Here is a 19220-nt window from a genome sequence, read left to right on the forward strand (position 1 = left end):
ATCTGTGGAACTAACAATAGTGAATATCCATCATCATCTTTTTCTGCATGCCTTGTATTTTGTCTGTTTAGAGTGTAAAATCTCTTTGGTGCTTTGGACTCATATGTCTTAATACACTTTTTGAGTGCTGCATAAATTTGAAGTAACAGCAATTAAAGCAAATATATTTGAACAAATAGGATATATTTAAATTAAAATAATTGAGTTTGACTCTACAGTTTATTGCCTATGTTATTCTTCAACCATTTCTACATTTTCATGTGAGCTTTAATGGCATCTTCCTTCAGTCTCGTTTGAAAGTGGGCAAATGAAGAAATGAAAAAAGAAATATATGAAGTATTCACTAAAACGTGGAAAGCAAACTAATCCAACTGATTAAAACCAAGTAAGTCTTAGAACAAGGTGATCTGACATTTCCCTAAACAGTGTGTGCATTTTGCTACACATCTATTTTCTTCCTGCTTTAGTAAACTGAGTAGTATCCTTGATTTTGCAGCATAGACAGTTTGGATCGTGCTACCTCATAACAAAGCAGATAGGAATTTTAGTTACAATTTTGCAGTTGCTGTTACTTGGGAGTACCCTGATTTGCTTTGCTTGGGTCTCTGTGATAATGGTTTTTGTTCCATGGGTACATTTGTGGTGAAATAGGAGTTCAGCATCCAAATCCAGCACACCTATAATAGGATTAAAATAATGAGCTGCCACTCATTTAAAAGATACACATTCATATTTCCAGTTTGAATTTACCTCCACTTGGCTGCTGAGCTTTACTGAACAAGCTGAAAATACAAAGGGAGACACTGTTTTACAACGCACAAGAAGAAGAAATGAGCACTCTTAGTGAAACGTGGGAGAAACATACTGATGTTGATTCTTGTTATGTAGTGCATATCACTATTGTTGCCATGGACTGTTCTGTTTATAAATTACTAGTTGTCACTGCACCTATTAGCAGTTTGATTGTTAGGAAATGGAAAGCCAAGCTGCACAGCACTTACCAATAATGTAGGCATGCAAATTAGTTTAGGAGGGCAATTTGGAAGCACAATTTAGAAGCACAACATGATTAAGTAGATAGAATCCTCAGTCTCATTCAATTACTTTTGTCCTCTAATTCATAAAAAAAAAATGTTTGTGCTCTTAAACTCCTGTGATTGAAAGCATAATTGTTCATAGAATGGGCACAGGCAAATCATGAGGTAGCATGATCCTGTGGCAATAGACTGTGAGTGAGTAACCATTGGTTCTGCCGCCAACTTGTGTGTGAACTTGGACACGTCACTTCCCATCTCTGTCCCTCCCTTTCCCTTCTTCTGTCTTGTCTCTCTAAACTGCAGGCTGATTCAGGTTGGGACAGCCTCTAACGATGTGTCTATACAGCACCTAGGTCAGCATCCTGGGGTCCTGACCTCAGAGGGGGATTCTAGGCATTATTGTAATACAAATTAAGAACAATAACAACAACATTTTTGAAATGTAGCCCTAAGTGATAAATATTTGAGATAAGAACACAAGAACAGCCATACTGGGTCAGACCAAAGGTCCATCTAGCCCAGTATCCTGTCTTCCAACAGTGGCCAATGCCAGGTGCCCCGGAGGGAATGAACAGGACAGGTAATCATCAAGTGATCCACCCCCTGTCGCCCATTCCCAGCTTCTGGCAAAAAGAGGCTAGGGACACCATTCCTGATTTTGTGCATCAGATATATATCTAAAAACTATGGAATAAATGTGCCAATCAAATATGTTTTTTAGGCAAAGTGGACAAAGAGTGTATTAATCTCTCAGTATACTTCTCCATTTACAATTTTCAGTGAAAACATGTTGGCTGTTTTTATTATGCCTGTGTAAATGTAGATGAAACAAAAAGGTCAGCTAACTACTTATTAGTAATATACGTGTATATAAATTGAGGCAGGAGAGTGAAAGTTAATTATTTTATACCTGCTAACATCTGTCTGTGGATTTGGATTAGAAACAGGAAGACCCTATCAAGGATCAGATGGTCATCTCCTATGAGGACACATTAGAGGACAATTAAGTCTAATTTAGATCTTACAAAGAGCAAGCTTGTGAAATAGATTTGGATAAAGTAGATCTCTGGGAATTGGGAAAGTCAAAAACACTGGTGTCTTATTTCAACAGCATAGATGCTTATTTTAAACTGGAGCTGGACTTAGCATTTTGGAGTGTAAGTATGAAGCAACTTCCTCCTTGTCCATTTGTATCCTATACCTGTCCACCAAGATCATAAAGAGCTGGCTTTACTTTTCTATCTTGGTTTTTATACTATGCCATCAGCATAAGGATTTTGAGCAAGATGATTCTTTGGGGATACCCTCAAAACTTAACTAACACATTATACATCCATAAAAGAGTGGGTATTTTCATGTTCCCTATCCTCCAAATGCAGTAGCAGAATCCTCATGCTTGTCCTTTTCAACCTTAGCAATCATTGTACTGGATTTTCAGAGCTACTTTCCCAAGGAACAGGTGCTATGCATCTAATCTATCTATCTATCTATCTATCTATCTATCTAAACAATTACCTTCTCTTTACATTTACTTTTGTCTTCACATAGCTAATGAACTCATCATAAACCAGAATCTCAGCTAACTCAGGGTAGGACATACAGCATATTATACATCCCCTTCTAAGAAGAACTGTTCTGAACCTAGCCTACACTTCTTTAATACACATTAATTTACACCCACACAAATAAGTCAGTTTCTCACTCTTAGTCAGCAAAAATTGAAGAGCAGAGCACTTTGCGCTGAGGTCTCATTTTACTAAGACTTACTTCTGCTAATATACACTACAGAACATTGACTTGTACATCACACAACTAAACTTCATTTCTCAAAAAGTCTGGGAAAAAAGGCCTATTGAATCAATTAGGGAGCTTGAGACTCAGTCAATTCCTCTTCTGTGAAGTCACCACATCTATCATCTACAGGCTACCGGAATCCTCATGCAAAATTAAAGAAGTCAGGGCCTGATATTTTAAATTGCCACCACTTTGTGTTAGCTACCATACAACGTAAGCAAAGGGCTGATCCTAGTCCTATTAAAGTAAATGGCAAAACTTCCACTGATTTTGGTAGTGCAGAATCAGGCCTAAGCCTGTCCAAACAAAGAGTGCAAACTATTCTAAAAAGGAATTCCAATCTCAGTTGCTGACATGAGAATCAGGAGTGGCTCCTAGAAGTCAATGGAGTCACACCAGTGTAAAACCAGTATCAGTGAGATCAGAATCAAAATGATAGCATGCTCTAAAATATGTATTTCCTTGCCATTAAAGCAATAGATGATCAATTTATCCATGAGTTTATGCAGAAATATGCATTCAAATATATATGGACATATACCACTCTCTCTATAAGCCAACTGTTCCAGGTTTTGAACCTTTCTCTCTCTCTCTCTCTCACACACACACACACAAAAACTCGGGGGGAAAATTGCTTCCCTACACACTTTAAAATCAGTCCTAAAAACCAATGCTCTTTTGTTTTATTACAAAAGAGATTGGATAGGAGAAGGATTCGATTATAAGCTACGATAAGTGTGCATTAAAACACAATGACACAGTGGCAAAAGATTTGGCCAAATTAATATGTATAGCATCACCTATTTGAAATAATCCTTGTTAAATTTAGAAGTGCCATATCGTTAATTCTTAGTTTCTTTCTCTCATGTTTTTGCCGTTAAAATAATTAATCTGTAATGGTTTTCAGAAAAAAACTACTTTGCACATTTCTGAATCACAAATGGCATTTTATGTTTTGCTGCCCATACCAGCATCTTCATCACTAAAGTTTTATGCAATAAAAACTTTATAAACCTCTAATATATCTTTTGCAAAATAAAAAGTAAATAAATAAGGAAATAAAATAAGCAAGTAGCGCAATAAAACAGAATTTAGCACCACTAGATGGCATTCATTCACTGTAGTATTCACACAGTGGCAATAGATACTGAAAAGTGCACGTTCAGAGCATCAGCATAATATGTGGGATTAGTGAGACACAAAAAGAATATACTTCCTCAAGTTATTTTCCTATTACTTAGCAAAATGCTCTTTTCTAACTATTATTTCCCCCCCTGTCATTTAAGAAATAGCTCAGAGAGAGACAGTGATATGGCCAGATTTTCCAGATGAGAATGATAACATTTTAAGCCCACTTGGCACAGGTATAAATGGCTATACAAAGTACAAGGCAGTGGATAATCAAGCCCATAGTCTTTCCTTTACATAACTGCTGCCTTCGTTAACTAAGGAAGAACATACCCTCCATCCCTTCTCCAAAAGATCACTTATTTTACTCTTTTCCATTTTCACAAATACTTTGCTATGGATAATAACACTCCCCTTTTAAATGTGTATAATAATGATTTCAAGACCTTGTACAGCTGGAAATATGTTGTCTATGATGTTTGGAGAACAGTAAATAATCCTGGATAAACATAAGCAATTTCTTCAAATAAAATTGGCATTTAAAATATATATATATTAAAATAGATGCATAGATTCTAACGCCAGAAGGGACCATTGTGATCATCTAGCCTGCCCTCCTGTGTAGCACAGGGCATAGAACTTCCCCAAAATAATTCCCTGAGCAGAGCTTTTAGAAAAACATTCAATCTAGATTTAAAAAATCCAATCTAAATTTAATAAAAAAATGAAGATTGGGGGACTCTTCTTGATCAACTTGGCAGCAGGGTGTTGTTCTGCCAGCCAAGAGACTTTGGTTCAAGACTCCCCAAGCACTGATGTGTTAAAGCTCTGGGCTGATGTTTGAGCAGCACAAGCATTGCCTGCTGTCTCTGACCTGACAGCTGCTGTGATGGAAGCTTAATATCAAAATGAAGATGGGGAGAAAGTGGAGATAAAATATTGGCCCCTGAATAAACCTTGGGGAAACCTTGTCTTGACTGGCAAAAATAAATGAAGGGTAAAGCTTAGAGGCTGCTCTTGTGGAACTATAGTAATGGGTTTACAGTGACATTAAAAGTTGTATTACCTGTTCTAAAAGATTCTGAAGCCTCTCTATTTCACAGTCTATTACAAATTTCTTTTCTTGTCTTCGATCCAGGTCTTCTAAAAGCCTCCTGTAGCTGGCATCATTAAAATTCTCCACACATATGGCACTGACTTGCCAGCTATTTTGTCCCGCTTTTTCCATAATAGCTTGAAGTATTGAGTAACCTAAAAGAAAAGGATACAATACACTAACAACACAATCTTTGCATTTTATGAATCATAACTGTTATTAATCAATATCAAATCCCTTAATGTATGGTCTAATAGAGAGGGGATTGGGAGGAGTCATAGCTCCTAGGTCTAACACTGCTATTGGCTACCTATGACTTCGGGCACAGCACTTAAACTATCTATAAGCTTATTAATAATTATTATTACAAGCATTTATATGATGGCCATCACTGTGAGCAATGAACTGATAAATGGAGATGACACCGATTTAGCTCACAGGGAGATTGTAAAGCTTAACCAGTGAATGTTTGTGAAGCGCTCTGAGGCCATTGAATGAAAAGCACAAACCCCACACGGAAGAGCAAGGGGTTAAAGACCAGCTCAGGGCTCAGGCAGCTGCACACAGACACACCTGCAAAGCCGGCACAGGCTGGAGGCAGGGCTTTGAAAAGGGGAGCAGAGCAGTTCAGTGACAGGCAGTGGAAGGGAGCAGATGGCTTCTCTGAGGGGGAAGTACTGCCCAGGATTCATTGCCCAGGACCTGACAACACAGACCTGTGAAAACCCACAAAGGAGAGGCAGGTGATGGAGTGTGCAGATCAGGGAACTGATTGGAGTAATCTACTTCGGGAAGCCGAAGGAAACTGGGGTAGGATGTGGTCTGGGAGAGGCAGCGGCTTAGAACCCCAAGGTGTTGGGTGTAGCTGCCCACCGTTGGGCCCTGGACCGGAGCCAGTGGAGAGGGCAGGCCCGGGTTCTCTTATCCACTCCAAAAGGTCAATACTAGAGCAAGAGCCTTTCCCTAGTGTGAAGGGCCAGCTGGAAAAGATTGTAACTGTTCAAGGGCCCTGCCCCCAAACCCTTCTGCTAAAGGGGAGGACTGGAAACCCTTGGGGTGGGGGCACTGGAGGAGAGGACTGTGCATCAACAGCAGGCAGCCTGCCAACCCCCACCTGATCCCTAAGCAGCACTGTTGGTCATGCACCTTCTACAGCAGTATAGAGGCATTATAATTATAATGTCTCATCTGCAAAGCCCATTAGCAGATGGGGAAAGCCAGTATCTTTTTTTAGAACCATTTGCTTTTCCTGCATTCATCCAGGGCAACTGAAGATTCTTAAAACACTGGGAGATTCCATCTAAAAGAGCAGAGATCCAACAACTCAAATCCAGAGTGAGTATTAAATCAGCATGGGGCTGCTAGTTGACATTGCGCTGCTGGAGATGCCATCGTTCAGACCAGATATCCTGTCCAGAACCATGGCTATATTCTGACTTGGGTGGCTATATTTTACCTACCTGAAATCCTCACTCTAGTTTCAGTTGGAAAAAGTATTCATTTCACCTCCTGAAAGCTAATATGTAATGCTACTGATGCAGAATGGATCGCTGTTCTATGAAGAGATGGCTGCATTTCATTGGTATGCAACTGAGCCCTATAAATACTGTAGTTTACAATATGTTTTGGGATCCTTTTACAGGAAAGATACTATATAAAGGCACTGATAGGTCTACCCATCCAAAGAACAGGAATATTCAAAAATTAAATTTTAGAAATGAATGAGTTTATGAATTGTCTATCATTATAAATCTATGAAATATTAGCAGACCCACAAATATACTATACACTTGTTTGCCTCTACATTACCTATAAGAACATCATTAATTCCTCATGATGTGGATGTCACAGGTCAAATTAGAGAGCTACTGTAAATCTAGGAGAAATTGTGTTTGGCATGACACGCACTATTACCTCTTGCACTCAACTCCTAATAGTCTAGGTGAATTCATATCAGATTGTTCCTATTCCAATGAAATCAAGCACTCATACTCAAAAATACACAGATTATATAGTATCATTTATAATTATTAGGTATTTCCCCCTCAAATACAGATGACATAATTGAGATTAAAGTACATAGCTTTATGATGATGGAGATGACCTTAGTACACTTTATCACTGAGAACAAAACATTTATTTCCAAAAGATAAGTGAAGTCTGGGTTGATAAAAATACAAGTAAAATATATTTGCATTCTGCACAAAGGATTAAAGAATAATTTTCATTCCACAGGGCCATTTCTAAAGAAATAGGTACACTAAGAAATATGTATGAATTAGACTACATGCCTGTAATTAAGATAATTTGCTAAAGTAAATTACTTGATAGAATCACCAGTAAAACATTTCTGTAGCCAGGGTTCATTTTTAACCTGAAATCAGTTATTTTTCCACCAAAGAAGAATGAAGAATTCTAGTTAATTACTTCACAATTATTCTGCTCTTCCTGTTGCTACATTTACTCTTGCTTTTTTAGCCTGTAATTATCTTTTCAAATCATGCCTAGATTCTTTCCTAACCATTGTATTTTTTGCCTCATTTTCTATACATTTCCATATATATCTTTTTATTTAGAGCTGCATCATGATGTTCCTACCTCATTTATGGTGTAACTTTGACTTTATCTTTGATATCAACACAGTCAACATTTATTTCATTCAGTTTCTCGACACAGACTAACATTTGCTTTGATTCAGAATGAATGCTGTTTGAAATGGCAATTGATATCCTCTCACTCTTTTCTTATTAAGTGTGGACAACTTTATGAAGATGTGCTTTGATCAAGGCAGGAAATTCTCCCAGCACAGCGAACGACAACTACTAGCCAAACACTCAAGTTTTAATTCTACTGTGGATCAAGGTTGAGCTTGCCATGTTTCATTAGCAACTGCCTTCATTTAGACATTTCAGAGTTGTATAGTTTCTTGTCACTAGTTGGCAACCATGCTATATTTTCATGCCAATCTGCCTTTCACATATAACACAACAAAGCGGAGCTGCTATCAGCTGGATGGAATACAAGTTCTCCATCTCAGAGAAGCTACTATTATATATTCAGGTCAAAATCCTTTTGTATGGTATTCATGACATATCTGTGTATTTTATGTGTAGGGGAAAATAATATAATTTTGCAGGCTGACAAGTTTGGAGTTTAAATGGAATGAACTGCAGGCATTTGCAGCCTCAGCTGGCATCAAACTTGGACATATTGAAGAGTATGCCTATTTGTCCAAAAAATAATTGGATGTACTGTTCAGAAAAAATGAACTCTACCCAGAGCTGCATAAATTCCAAATGATTAAAATGACCACAGGGCAATCTCTACAAATGTAGGACTTGAACCTGGCATCTTTATTCAGGCAAAAATCACAAACTTCAGTGGATGTTTTGCCTGAGTAAGGACAGCTGGGTTGGATCTTATAGCTCTATGCTAAAAGGCATCTCTTTTCTGCTTCTCTATTTGTAGCTGTAACTTCTTTGTTTGTCTTAAATTATGCTACATAAATGTACAGTTCATTTTGTTGAGATACTGTGATATGGATACAGTCGATTCTACGTATTGTAGAATATTATTTATTACACAAAACAAAGACTTGGGTTTTTTTTAAACATAACAATTAAGATTGTTAAGTGACAATTTTAGCTACCCAATCCATGTGCTTCTAGGAGATGTTTCATTTTACAAAATGCTTATGAAAGAAGCAAATAAAGAAATGCAGGGGAACTTTCCCAGCACAGTACATACTAAGTACCAGCTAACATACTGTCAGTCTAACTGCAGAATGATGCCTTTCTGGAAGATCTACTTTAGTCAAACTGAAATTATTGGGGTCAATGCAGGGGTAACTGGGTTGATCATCTAATTGTCCCTTCTGGCTTTAAAAATCAATGAATCTATAAATAGTAACTAGTAAATTTAGTTGCAATACTATTGACTAAAACCACTATTTTGGCCTTCCTAAATGTAAAGAACGCTTCCTTTCCCTTCTTCCGTGAGCTCATTCGGCTCTGAGAACGCTTCCTAAAAAGTCTGCCAGCTGCTTTCTGTAGGTCATTCCTGACATGTAGATACAATTCACAATTGTTCAATGAATAGTAAAAGCACTGCTACTTTGATGTTTTGAAACAAAAATGTATGCAGGGAATGGTTACAAAAAGAACACTAACATTTCAACACAACCTTACTTTTTCATTTTACAGATAGGTGAAATTGTGGTATTTTAACAAACTAATGTTGCTTTTCAAAAAGATATCCTAGTCACCAATGTTATCTGAAATAATTATGAAAATGGAGAGTCACTATATTATACTCTATTCCACCAGAAAATTAAAGCTGAACATGCATATCATTATAATGTTCACAGATGTATCTGACCATTGTTAATGAGACTCCAACGAGGCACCTTGAAAATAAAAGAGTATTTTTTAATTGGGTTATCCCCCTCCCATCCCTCTGGCTTATGTGGGGGGGGTTTAATTGAAAATAATCCTATGCAGCAGCAACAAGTAAAAAGATTTGATACGTGCCAAGTCTTGCAGGTTTTTTACAGAGAGAACAATATAATTTTCCGTAATAGAACATTTTGAACTACCTTCTCCGGACAAGAATTGTATGGAAATGTTGCAGAGGGAGGAGATTATTATTATTTTAACATTTAAGGCTGTGGTGCAGTCAGAGTAATTCAAGTAAATCATGGCCGCATGGCCAACCCCAACTCTTCAAAAATTATAATATTTTAAAAAATAATAACTGTCAGGCTCTTTTCTTTTGTCTTCTGTTGCTCTCTTGAGGCTTCACATTTTCAAAATGTTCTTTCCAACAGTGAAGGCTAGAAACTTCCTTTGTCTTTGTTAGATGAAAGCTGAGATTCTCACAAAGTCACATGAATCCAGGAGATGGAGCTTTAAAGTAAGGCACTAAATATTGTGAGAGCTAGCAACACTGCCACTGTCTTTAACTCTACTCTTCCCTCCCCTCAGGAAAAGGAGTGTGAAACAGGAATGTTAGTACAACAATCCTGACACAAGATTCACCTGTGGACCCTATATAGCAGCAATAAAAGTAACCATGGATGGAAGGGGATACACCTTCTTCACTCTTGGGAGGGATAGATTCTTTTCCCCACCAATTGGGAGAGGATATTGTATGTTTCTACTCTTCCCTAAGTTACTGCATGATGATGTCCAAGATGCATACTTCCATGAGCCTTTTTGGCCCTGCCTCACCTAGTTGGGCAAAGGGGTCCTCTGTAAATACTGGTCTAACAAAGAAGGATAGGGCCTGATGGCTCTAAAGCCCCATGTGTTTGGGCTGAATAAAGCAGCCCTGGAATCTCCAGACAGTATCCCATTGTCTCAAGAGCCTATCAGGGTGTTATAATAATGTTTTGTTCTTAACCATCGATACAGTAGCTCCTAAATATTCTCTCTCACTATTTATTAACTCAGGCATCTAAAATATTCCTAGGTGCCCAACCCATAAAATAAAATATGCATATAAATGACTGCTAATCCCACCCTGGCATATAAATATCCAGCAGCATAGAAGAATAAAATAAAATAAACACAAAAATCCCTGCAAGTCTCAGCCCACCTCTCCTCAAAAGCCTGGGAGGAAAAGATTCTGTCCTCATAAATCACCATAATACCCAGATCACTTGCAACACATGCAATATATAGGAAGCAGATTGAAGTGCTCTTCAGGGAACATCATGTTCAGTCTGATCAATGGCAATACACAGAGTTTTGGGATACTTTGACATGGTTACAATACAAGTGAAAAGAGCTCCCTTCACTGCAGTTTCCAACCAGCAATTTTTTTCCAGGTAGACACTTTGATAAGGGACACTACTAATCCTGGCACTATTCCAGAAATCACTTAGATGTGGTATATCAGGAATAGAACTGAATGAAAATTTTCAAGTTTCAAATAGATTTTCTATCAAAATTTTCAATTTTGACCAGAAAAGAGGTGTGTACGAGTGCACGCATGTGTGTGTGTGAGAGAGAGAGACAGAGAGAAATTTGGCTAAATTTGTGATTTTGTGACACAGTTCTACCCAGGAGTGACTACAAGTGAAGACTGCAGTCAGTATATGCGTCTGTGATACAGAGTTGGGGGTGACACAGAATGCTGTGGTCTGTGCTCAGAACTGGGAACTTCTGTGTTCTAATAGTGGCTCTGACTTGCCGTGTGGCCTTACAACCCAAAAATTTCAAAAAATGACTACTGACTGTGGGTGCCTTCATTTTTGGATGGCCAGCCTGAGACACCTACCTATCTTCAGTTGGGCACTGAACAAAATGGAGACACTCAAAGTTTGTGGACATTTAAGCAGGGTCTGAATGAGTTCTCATCTGACATCTAGTGATACACTGGGGGAAAAGATTTCTGGAGAAGACTGTATTTGCATAGGCACCCCTACTCTGCCTAGGTGTTCAGCAGACAGAGCTGCTTTGCCGCCATGATCAATTTTGGGTAGTTTTGAGTTACAATTCACGTTTGTATTGAATGCAGGAGTAATGAAATGTTGTTACCATTATTGTGTGTGTAACGGGCAGCAGAACTGTGTTTAGCCTGTCCTGAGTGAGTGGGTCACCCTAAGCTGAACCTCACTTGCTAAGCAGGGAGTAGGGATACCATATCCCACTGAACAGGAGAGCGTGTGGGGATAGGTGTTCCTACCTGATGGTGTGGGTGCTGCCTAAAGAGGCCTAGATACTATTTGATCCTCCCCTCTCTAGTGTTTAAAGACAGAGCTGATTGGACTCAATTGGGAGACCTTGTTTGAGTGCAGTGTTACTAGAACTAAAATCACTGATGAGCAGATCTAGCAGCTAAACCTTAGACCTGGTATAGGGAGAGAGTTGCAGGGAAAGGCCATGAAGAGGCAGTAGCACAGAAGTTCCCTGCTATCCAGTGAAATCACCAGGGCTGGCTCCAGGCACCAGCCTGGCAAGCAGGTGCTTGGGGCGGCCGCTCCGGAGAGGGGCGGCACGTCCAGCTATTCGGCGGCAATTCGGCGGACGGTCCCTCACTCCAGCTCGGAGCGAAGGACCTCCCGCCAAATTGTTGCCGCAGATCGCGATCGCGGCTTTTTTTTTTTTTTTTTTGGCTGCTTGGGGCGGCCAAAACCCTGGAGCCGGCCCTGAAATCACTAAGATCTGGGCTAAGTGTGGAAACCTGAAAATGTGGCATAGCAGAAGTAGCAGCGAGCAGCAGAAATTACAGCTTCAGAGATAACAGTGGCAGACGTGGCCAGCTGCAGCAGAGGTAACAGTGGCAGAGATAACAGCAGCATTGAGTCAGCTGCAGAGGTGGTGGCTGCAGTGGAGGCATTGCTTGACATGCACACATCCCCTTTTTAGGAAGGGGGGAGCCAGTGTGAATGCATCTCTGAACTCTAGGTCTTTGCTGACTAAGGCCAACCTCCTGTGAGTGGGGTACAGCAGAGGGACAGGGGAGTGGCATGTTAAAGGCACATTTGGTTGAACTTTCACACCACAAGATGGGTAACGGAAGCAAAGGACACTGCCCAGCATACTGTGGGGTGGATGTTTGCTTATGGTCACATGCTTTTGCATGGGGTTGTGGTGTTTTCCCAGATTAATGCTGGGCTCCTTTCCCCTTTTTAATAAAAGTTTTTATTATACACAGACTTAATGCTTGTGAGTGGAGAAGTGTTGCCTCTTAAAGACGCCCAGGGGTGGTGTTTAGTTTTCCCAGGCTACTGGGTGGGGGCTTGAGCTGGTTCTGTTTTGTATTGTTAAGAGGAACCCCTAGATATTGAACCTGGCCCTGGTTGCTCCTGACTCCACCAGCCAGAAGGATTACAGACATTTTTGAAATTATTGGTCTTAACCTCTCTGCTCACGTCTCCTGTCTGCAAAATGTGGATAATAAAACTTATTTGCCCACAGTGGTGTTCTGAATATTAATTAGTTACTGTTTGCAATACGTTTTGAAGATAAGTACCAAGTATTATTCCAGTGATGTGGCTATACTTTTATTGTAGCCCTTCTAACTTCTCTGTATGTACGTGTCCTAGCTGGTGAAAAAGGACAGCAAGGGAGCATCCCACCAGCATCCATCTCTGTCCTCAGTGGACCTCCACTGGGATATCTGGAGTCCCAGCAGCTCCCTCACATTCAGCAGCAGTAACAGTCTTCTGGGGGTACCATTGGACAAGTCCTCTTCAGTAGTATTACCAGCAGCAGGGACATCCTCTCACAGTTGCTAACAGCCAGATAACTTAGTCAACACTCTTCATCCTCCTGATGCCTTTAAACTCCACACACTTACTACACCACTCTCTTGGCATTAGGCACCGTTACACTTACCCCTGACTGGTCATCTGTGTTTCCACTGCCACTGTTTGATTATCTCACCATTTGATTCACTTCAGATGGTGTCAATTCATTTCATCCAGGCAATCTGCACTTGTCTTTTTCCTTCTGACTTTCACACTCCATCCTCCTCTTCTGCTCCCCTCTCCCCAGCCCTTAACTGCACTTCAGCATCAAACCATTTCTCAATCTCTCCCCTCTCCTATGCTCCCATCTCATCCACCCCATTACCTAAGTTCACACATTCGGGAATACAAAACAAAAAGTTAAAGGCATTCACAACAAACACATTACTGAAAAAAGGCGGCGAAGCTATTGGTATTCAAATATAACAAATCTATGCACTCACTTAAACGTCTTGGTTTTGTCACACTTCTCCATCCTTCTCTCACTCCCTCCATTTCCTAAACACAGTTACTGCTGTGAAGTGACTTGGTGCCCCTGGGCAGCCACAATGAAGAATTGAAGCAGAAAAACTGACATGAGGTTTGTTGTTGACACAAAAAGCAGCCAGAGGAAGCTATTTGCAGCGTCCAACAAGTTTTATTGGTCCTACAAAACCCAGGAACTATGCTACCTATTCTTGTGCGCCATCTACTGGTATACTATCTATAACTAATCCGTTCCATATATACCAACACAACACATTCCTATAAGGTCTCGCATCATGTTTAAATTAAACATAGGCTTGTGTGCTGCACCTAGATCCACCTGAAACCACACTGAGCAATGTAGGATCTGTGTGGGCCTGAGTGCCCATCTGCACAGATCTGACTGCAGGGGGTTGAGCCCAGAGATTTGTAAGCTTTCCCAAGCGGGTCCCAAGTCTCATTTGTCATTTAAAATGCCATGCACTTTATGGCACCGTATGAAGAACAGAACAATGATTAATGCTTGTTTCTTATAGGAATATATTTATTTCCATAAAAAATAAATGTGTCTTAGCCATGACTTCCCTAATTTTATTTATTAAAATTTAAACATAAAATAAAATCTAATGTCTAACTCTGCTAGATTATGTCAGAATAAATCAAAGAGATCACTAAGATATTTGCCTTGCCTATCATTCTGTTGGACTGCACATTGTTGGAGAGTGATATTTAAAAAAAAATGTTCCAGTAATCAATTATCTATGTTATAATTAGAATTCCAATAATTCAAATCATGGAAACTTTTTATTCTGTAAGGGTTTTTTTCCCCTTTACTCATGCAGTTCATTCAGAATGGTTTTCCCATGACACAGTCACTGAAGTGGCCACACATTTCTAATAGAAATTATTACAACATAATTATTAATTATATAAATTACAGCATTATTTCTAACTTTGGAGCTGCCGTGCAGGAAATAAGCTATTAATAAAACGATGCAGCATACAGAGTGCAATTTATGCATATTAACACCATATGTTATTCCAACTAGTAGGCTCATTGCATTCCTGTCTGGTGCAGGAAAACAGGGTTAATACACTTGGAATCAGATCACAGTCTGTATCTATCTATGGTATTAATGTGGCCCCCATCACCTTAGTGTCTGAGTGCTGTAGCCACATAACACACCTCTGAGGTAGGGAAGTGCTATTATCTCCATTTTACAGATGGCAAACTGAGAGGCTAAGTAACTAGTCCAGGAGCATACAGGATGCTGTGGCAGAGCAAGAAATGAACCCAGGTCCCCCGCAACCCAGGCTAGTATCCTGACCATTGAACCATCCCTCCTCACCTCTTTTACCCTGTCTGCTAGGAGCCAGAGATATTCTGGTCTGGCTCACCTGCTGCTTGCCTTTTCTGACCCCCGTGCTGTCACAGGGCCCTCCACAGAAGTGGATTTTTCCTTTAAAAGCAAATTTATTATTGGTTAAGTAATTCTTAGGAAATAAATTTGAGGTGTGCAATGAACAGTTAAATCACATGGTATGGAGGACTAAGCAAAACTGAGTTACTATGGTGACGACTGCCATATAATGAATATGTAGGCAGATCGATAGACCCATGGCTCCATGTTGTCCCACCAATGTTGCACAAAATGTATCAATTTCATCTCTTAAGAGTTACAGCTCCCTTTCCAGTGGTTTCAGTTCACACAGTTTTATGGTTTTGTTTTGAATTTCTGTACATACAATCCCAAAACTTCAGGCAAAGCCAGTGAGATTTGTAAGATCTATCACAAAACCTGGATTTTTTTTGGTGGTTTCAGCAGCAATTGCATTGCATTGCTATGTTTCAGGACCGCCCAGAGGGAGGGGCAATTTGCCCCAGGCCCCGGGCCCCGCAGTGGCCCCCACGAGAATATAGTATTCTATAGTATTGCAACTTTTTTTTATGGAAGGGGCCCCCAAAATTGCTTTCCCCTAGGCCCCCTGAATCCTCTGGGCGGCCCTGCTATGTTTTCCTTGTTTGGGTGGAACATTTTGCCAAATCCCCTACTTTTGCTGTTTTTGAAACCCAAAGGCAGAAGATTCAATGAAAGATTCAAACAAACTTTGTCCAATTTGCCTGGTAGGCCCAAAAAACTAAAACCAGTTTTGCTATTCAAGTTATGTACAGCTCTACTTGTGAGCTAAGTCATTCCTTCTTTAAATCATGAAAATAGTTTTACACACCCTTCTAAGATGGGTCTGAACCAAACTCAAGGAACTATTCACCTTGATCCAGTACGTCATGTGAACTGTGTGTATCACTCTTCGCTCTATAATAATAAATATTAAATACTAATACCCAGCTCTTATATAGCACTTTTCATCAGTAGATCTCAAAATGCTTTACAAAGGAGGTAAGTATCATAATGGCCTGACCAAACACTTCCACATTTACAAGAAATTTGGCTTCAGTTCCAAACTTCATGTCTCAGGCCCACTGCTAATTCCTTCCTTTCTCTGTTTGCAGTCTCTTTGTATGATGGAGCAACACTTGTCAGTGTTCCATTACATATGCAAAATGAGCTTCATCGGTAGTCCAGAGCTTTTTTCTTAGTTTCATAGGATTCCTGTACTCACAGTTTCATGTACAGTAGGTGTACCTGCTTTTCCTGGGGAGAACTTACAGCAACAAGAAAATGCTATCTATATAGAGCAGCCACAATTTTTTTTTAAAAAGGTTTCAATGAAACTACAGAACATAGTAGGATATTCCCTTACAAGCCCTTCAGTGAGTTTGTTCAAACCATGGCTTGGGCAACTCTGAAGCTAGAATTTGTGATCAAAGATTCAGACAATGTCAGTTCCTGTTTGCACTGGAGCTGCTCTGCAGCAATCTTCTCTCTTTTTTTTACATTTCCGAGGCTGCTAACATTCATGGGAAATGTACTGTGAAGGTGAGTTATCAATCTACCAAGTGATAAAGGTTAGGGAAAACTTGAGAGGATCCAGTCGAGAGACCTTGTGTTGAAGGCACTCTAATTGTTTTCCATATGCTCTTTATTTTCACCTCTCCAATGTCATTATCTTTTCCCACTTCAGTAAGTTTTGCCTTCTAACTAAAGCTATAAGATCAAAGTACCTTACCTTCTTCTACAGCTAGCAGACATGGTGAGTAAATCACCAGAGTATACTTTTAGATAAATGAGAAGAACACCCAATTTCTGTACTTAGTATTGCAAATATTGGTTTTGCCAGAGATTCCTACTGCCCCAATATGTGACACCTATGGCTGTGTCTTAATTTTGTGGAATTTTTGCATTAATTTCTGGGACAATTTCTTTATTTCTCTTATAACAGCTACAATAGGGTAATAATTGCAATTATAACTTAGGCCTTGTCTACACCCAGCCGCTAGTTTGGCGGCTGGGAATCGAAGTTCCGGGTTCGATTTATCGCGTCTGGTCTGGACACGATAAATCGATCCCGGAAGCGCTCGCCGTCGACTGCGGTACTCCAGCTCGGCGAGAGGAGTACCGCGGAGTCGACGGGGAGCCTGCCTGCCGCGTGTGGACCGCGTCTGAACCGCGGTAAGTTCGAACTAAGGTATGTTGACTTCAGCTACGTTATTCACGTAGCTGAAGTTGCGTACCTTAGTTCGAAGTTGGGGGTTAGTGTAGACCAGGCCTTAGTATAAATAGCATCCAAAAAGACCATGTTACAGAATGTTAAGGTTGCAAAGACAAGCACTCAAAAGTTTCAGAGTAGCAGCCGTGTTAGTCTGTATCCGCAAAAAGAACAGGAGTACTTGTGGGACCTTAGAGACTAACAAATTTATTTGAGCATAAGCTTTCGTGGGTTACGGCCCACTTCTTTGGATGCATCCGATGAAGTGGGCTGTAACCCACGAAAGCTTATGCTCAAATAAATTTGTTAGTCTCTAAGGAGCCACAAGTACTCACTCAAAAGTTGACATTCTAGAATTAGAGTTGTCTGTGCAGCCATAATTCAGCCCCCTTGTGTGTGTATACATTATGATACAGTCTTTAATTACATGATCACATATTATTTTTTCCCACAGGACACTTGCCTCATTCAGTGCACAGGCAGGACTGTGCTCTGGAATGAATCAACACTGTGTACTGGATAAGGTTGTTGACTGTATGGCCCTTGCCTCATTCGTTGCAGAAAGTTATAAGAAAATAGGGTCTTAAAACAGAAAGTGTCAGCCAAGCTCAACTATGGGCATCATTCTCTGTGCCCATAGTTACATACATACATAATTTCTAGAATATGCAAAAAATTAAAATACAAGAACAATCTTAAGGTTGTAAAGTCAGGTACTCAAGTTAACAAAATACCAATTTAAGGCTGCCCCCAAAACTTTAATTCCACGTGCTTGTGAGTATACATTATGATACAGTATGTAATTACATGGCCAAATACAATTTTTTCAACAGAATTCTATTCCTTCCCAGTAATATATATTCCTATAACCCATTTAACCATTTTGTTGAACTTTAAATTTTTGGTTACAGTCCAGATCTCTCAGAGTTGCCTACACTCAATATTTAACTTAAAAAAAAACCCCACACGTGACATCTCCTTGAAAGAGAGACTAAGAAGAATTGGACATGATAGTCACAATATGGTCACCTCTTGATTAAAATAATATCAAACATGGTAAAGCCTGTAAACTGCCAAATGAGGGCATGCTAAAGAAAGAAAATGATATATAGGCTACAGCTTTATTAAGACATAGTCTGATTAAATAGGAGTATGAATGAGCAGTCCCCACAGCAAGGGAAAAAACACAAATTAAATACAAATTTGTAACAAGCTTGGTGATGCTAAGGTTTCCTGCATGTTCCTAAGACTACATTAGCCTCTCGCTTTCTGAGTTTTGGCCATCTGACTCAGACCAGGATTAAGAAATGGCTGCGCCAACCCTACAGGAGTGAAGCATCAGACCAGTCTTCAAAGGTATCTTACTGTGGTTTACACTCAAATCCTGTGACACAGCATAATCCCAGATCTCTCAGGCCACAAGGCTGGGAGATAGCACTCATCCCCTCAGTGGAATCCTCTCTTAGAATTTGAGCCTTATGCAAAGACTACAACACTCCACTGCTTTAGACTGTTAGAGGGGGAAAAAGAGTCAGTGACAAGCCATTTTAACAGTACCTGCAAAAGTTCAAAGATTTCACTACACTTTATAGTAAAACTAAAAATGAGGCCAGTTAGAGCAAAAAGAAAGGAATGTAGCTTACAAACAAGCAAAAAGAACAGGTGGAGAACAATCATGTCTCACTAAACACCACTTCAGTGAATGGGTTGAGGGGGCAAGAGGCCCAGACTGGTCCAGATTCATTGGGTGTTTTCAGCAGATTTTGCCTCCTCACTATTCATCTCACATTCATAGACAGCTAAGTGAATGTGAGCTTCCAATGTAATGATATGACTA

General features: G+C 39.8%; 1 protein-coding gene across 3 annotated transcripts in view; it reads right to left on the reverse strand.

Annotated features, from left to right (window-relative positions):
• Positions 1-19220, reverse strand: part of GRIA4 (glutamate ionotropic receptor AMPA type subunit 4) — a 289331-nt gene that overhangs the window by 111754 nt on the left and 158357 nt on the right. For all 3 annotated transcript variants that reach the window (XM_065405354.1, XM_065405361.1, XM_065405369.1), the window contains exon 4: positions 5026-5210. In XM_065405354.1, coding sequence (XP_065261426.1) covers positions 5026-5210 — 185 coding nt within the window. The remainder of the gene's footprint in view (positions 1-5025; positions 5211-19220) is intronic.

This window comes from Emys orbicularis, chromosome 1, assembly GCF_028017835.1.
Source record: "Emys orbicularis isolate rEmyOrb1 chromosome 1, rEmyOrb1.hap1, whole genome shotgun sequence".
NCBI lineage: Eukaryota > Metazoa > Chordata > Testudines > Emydidae > Emys > Emys orbicularis.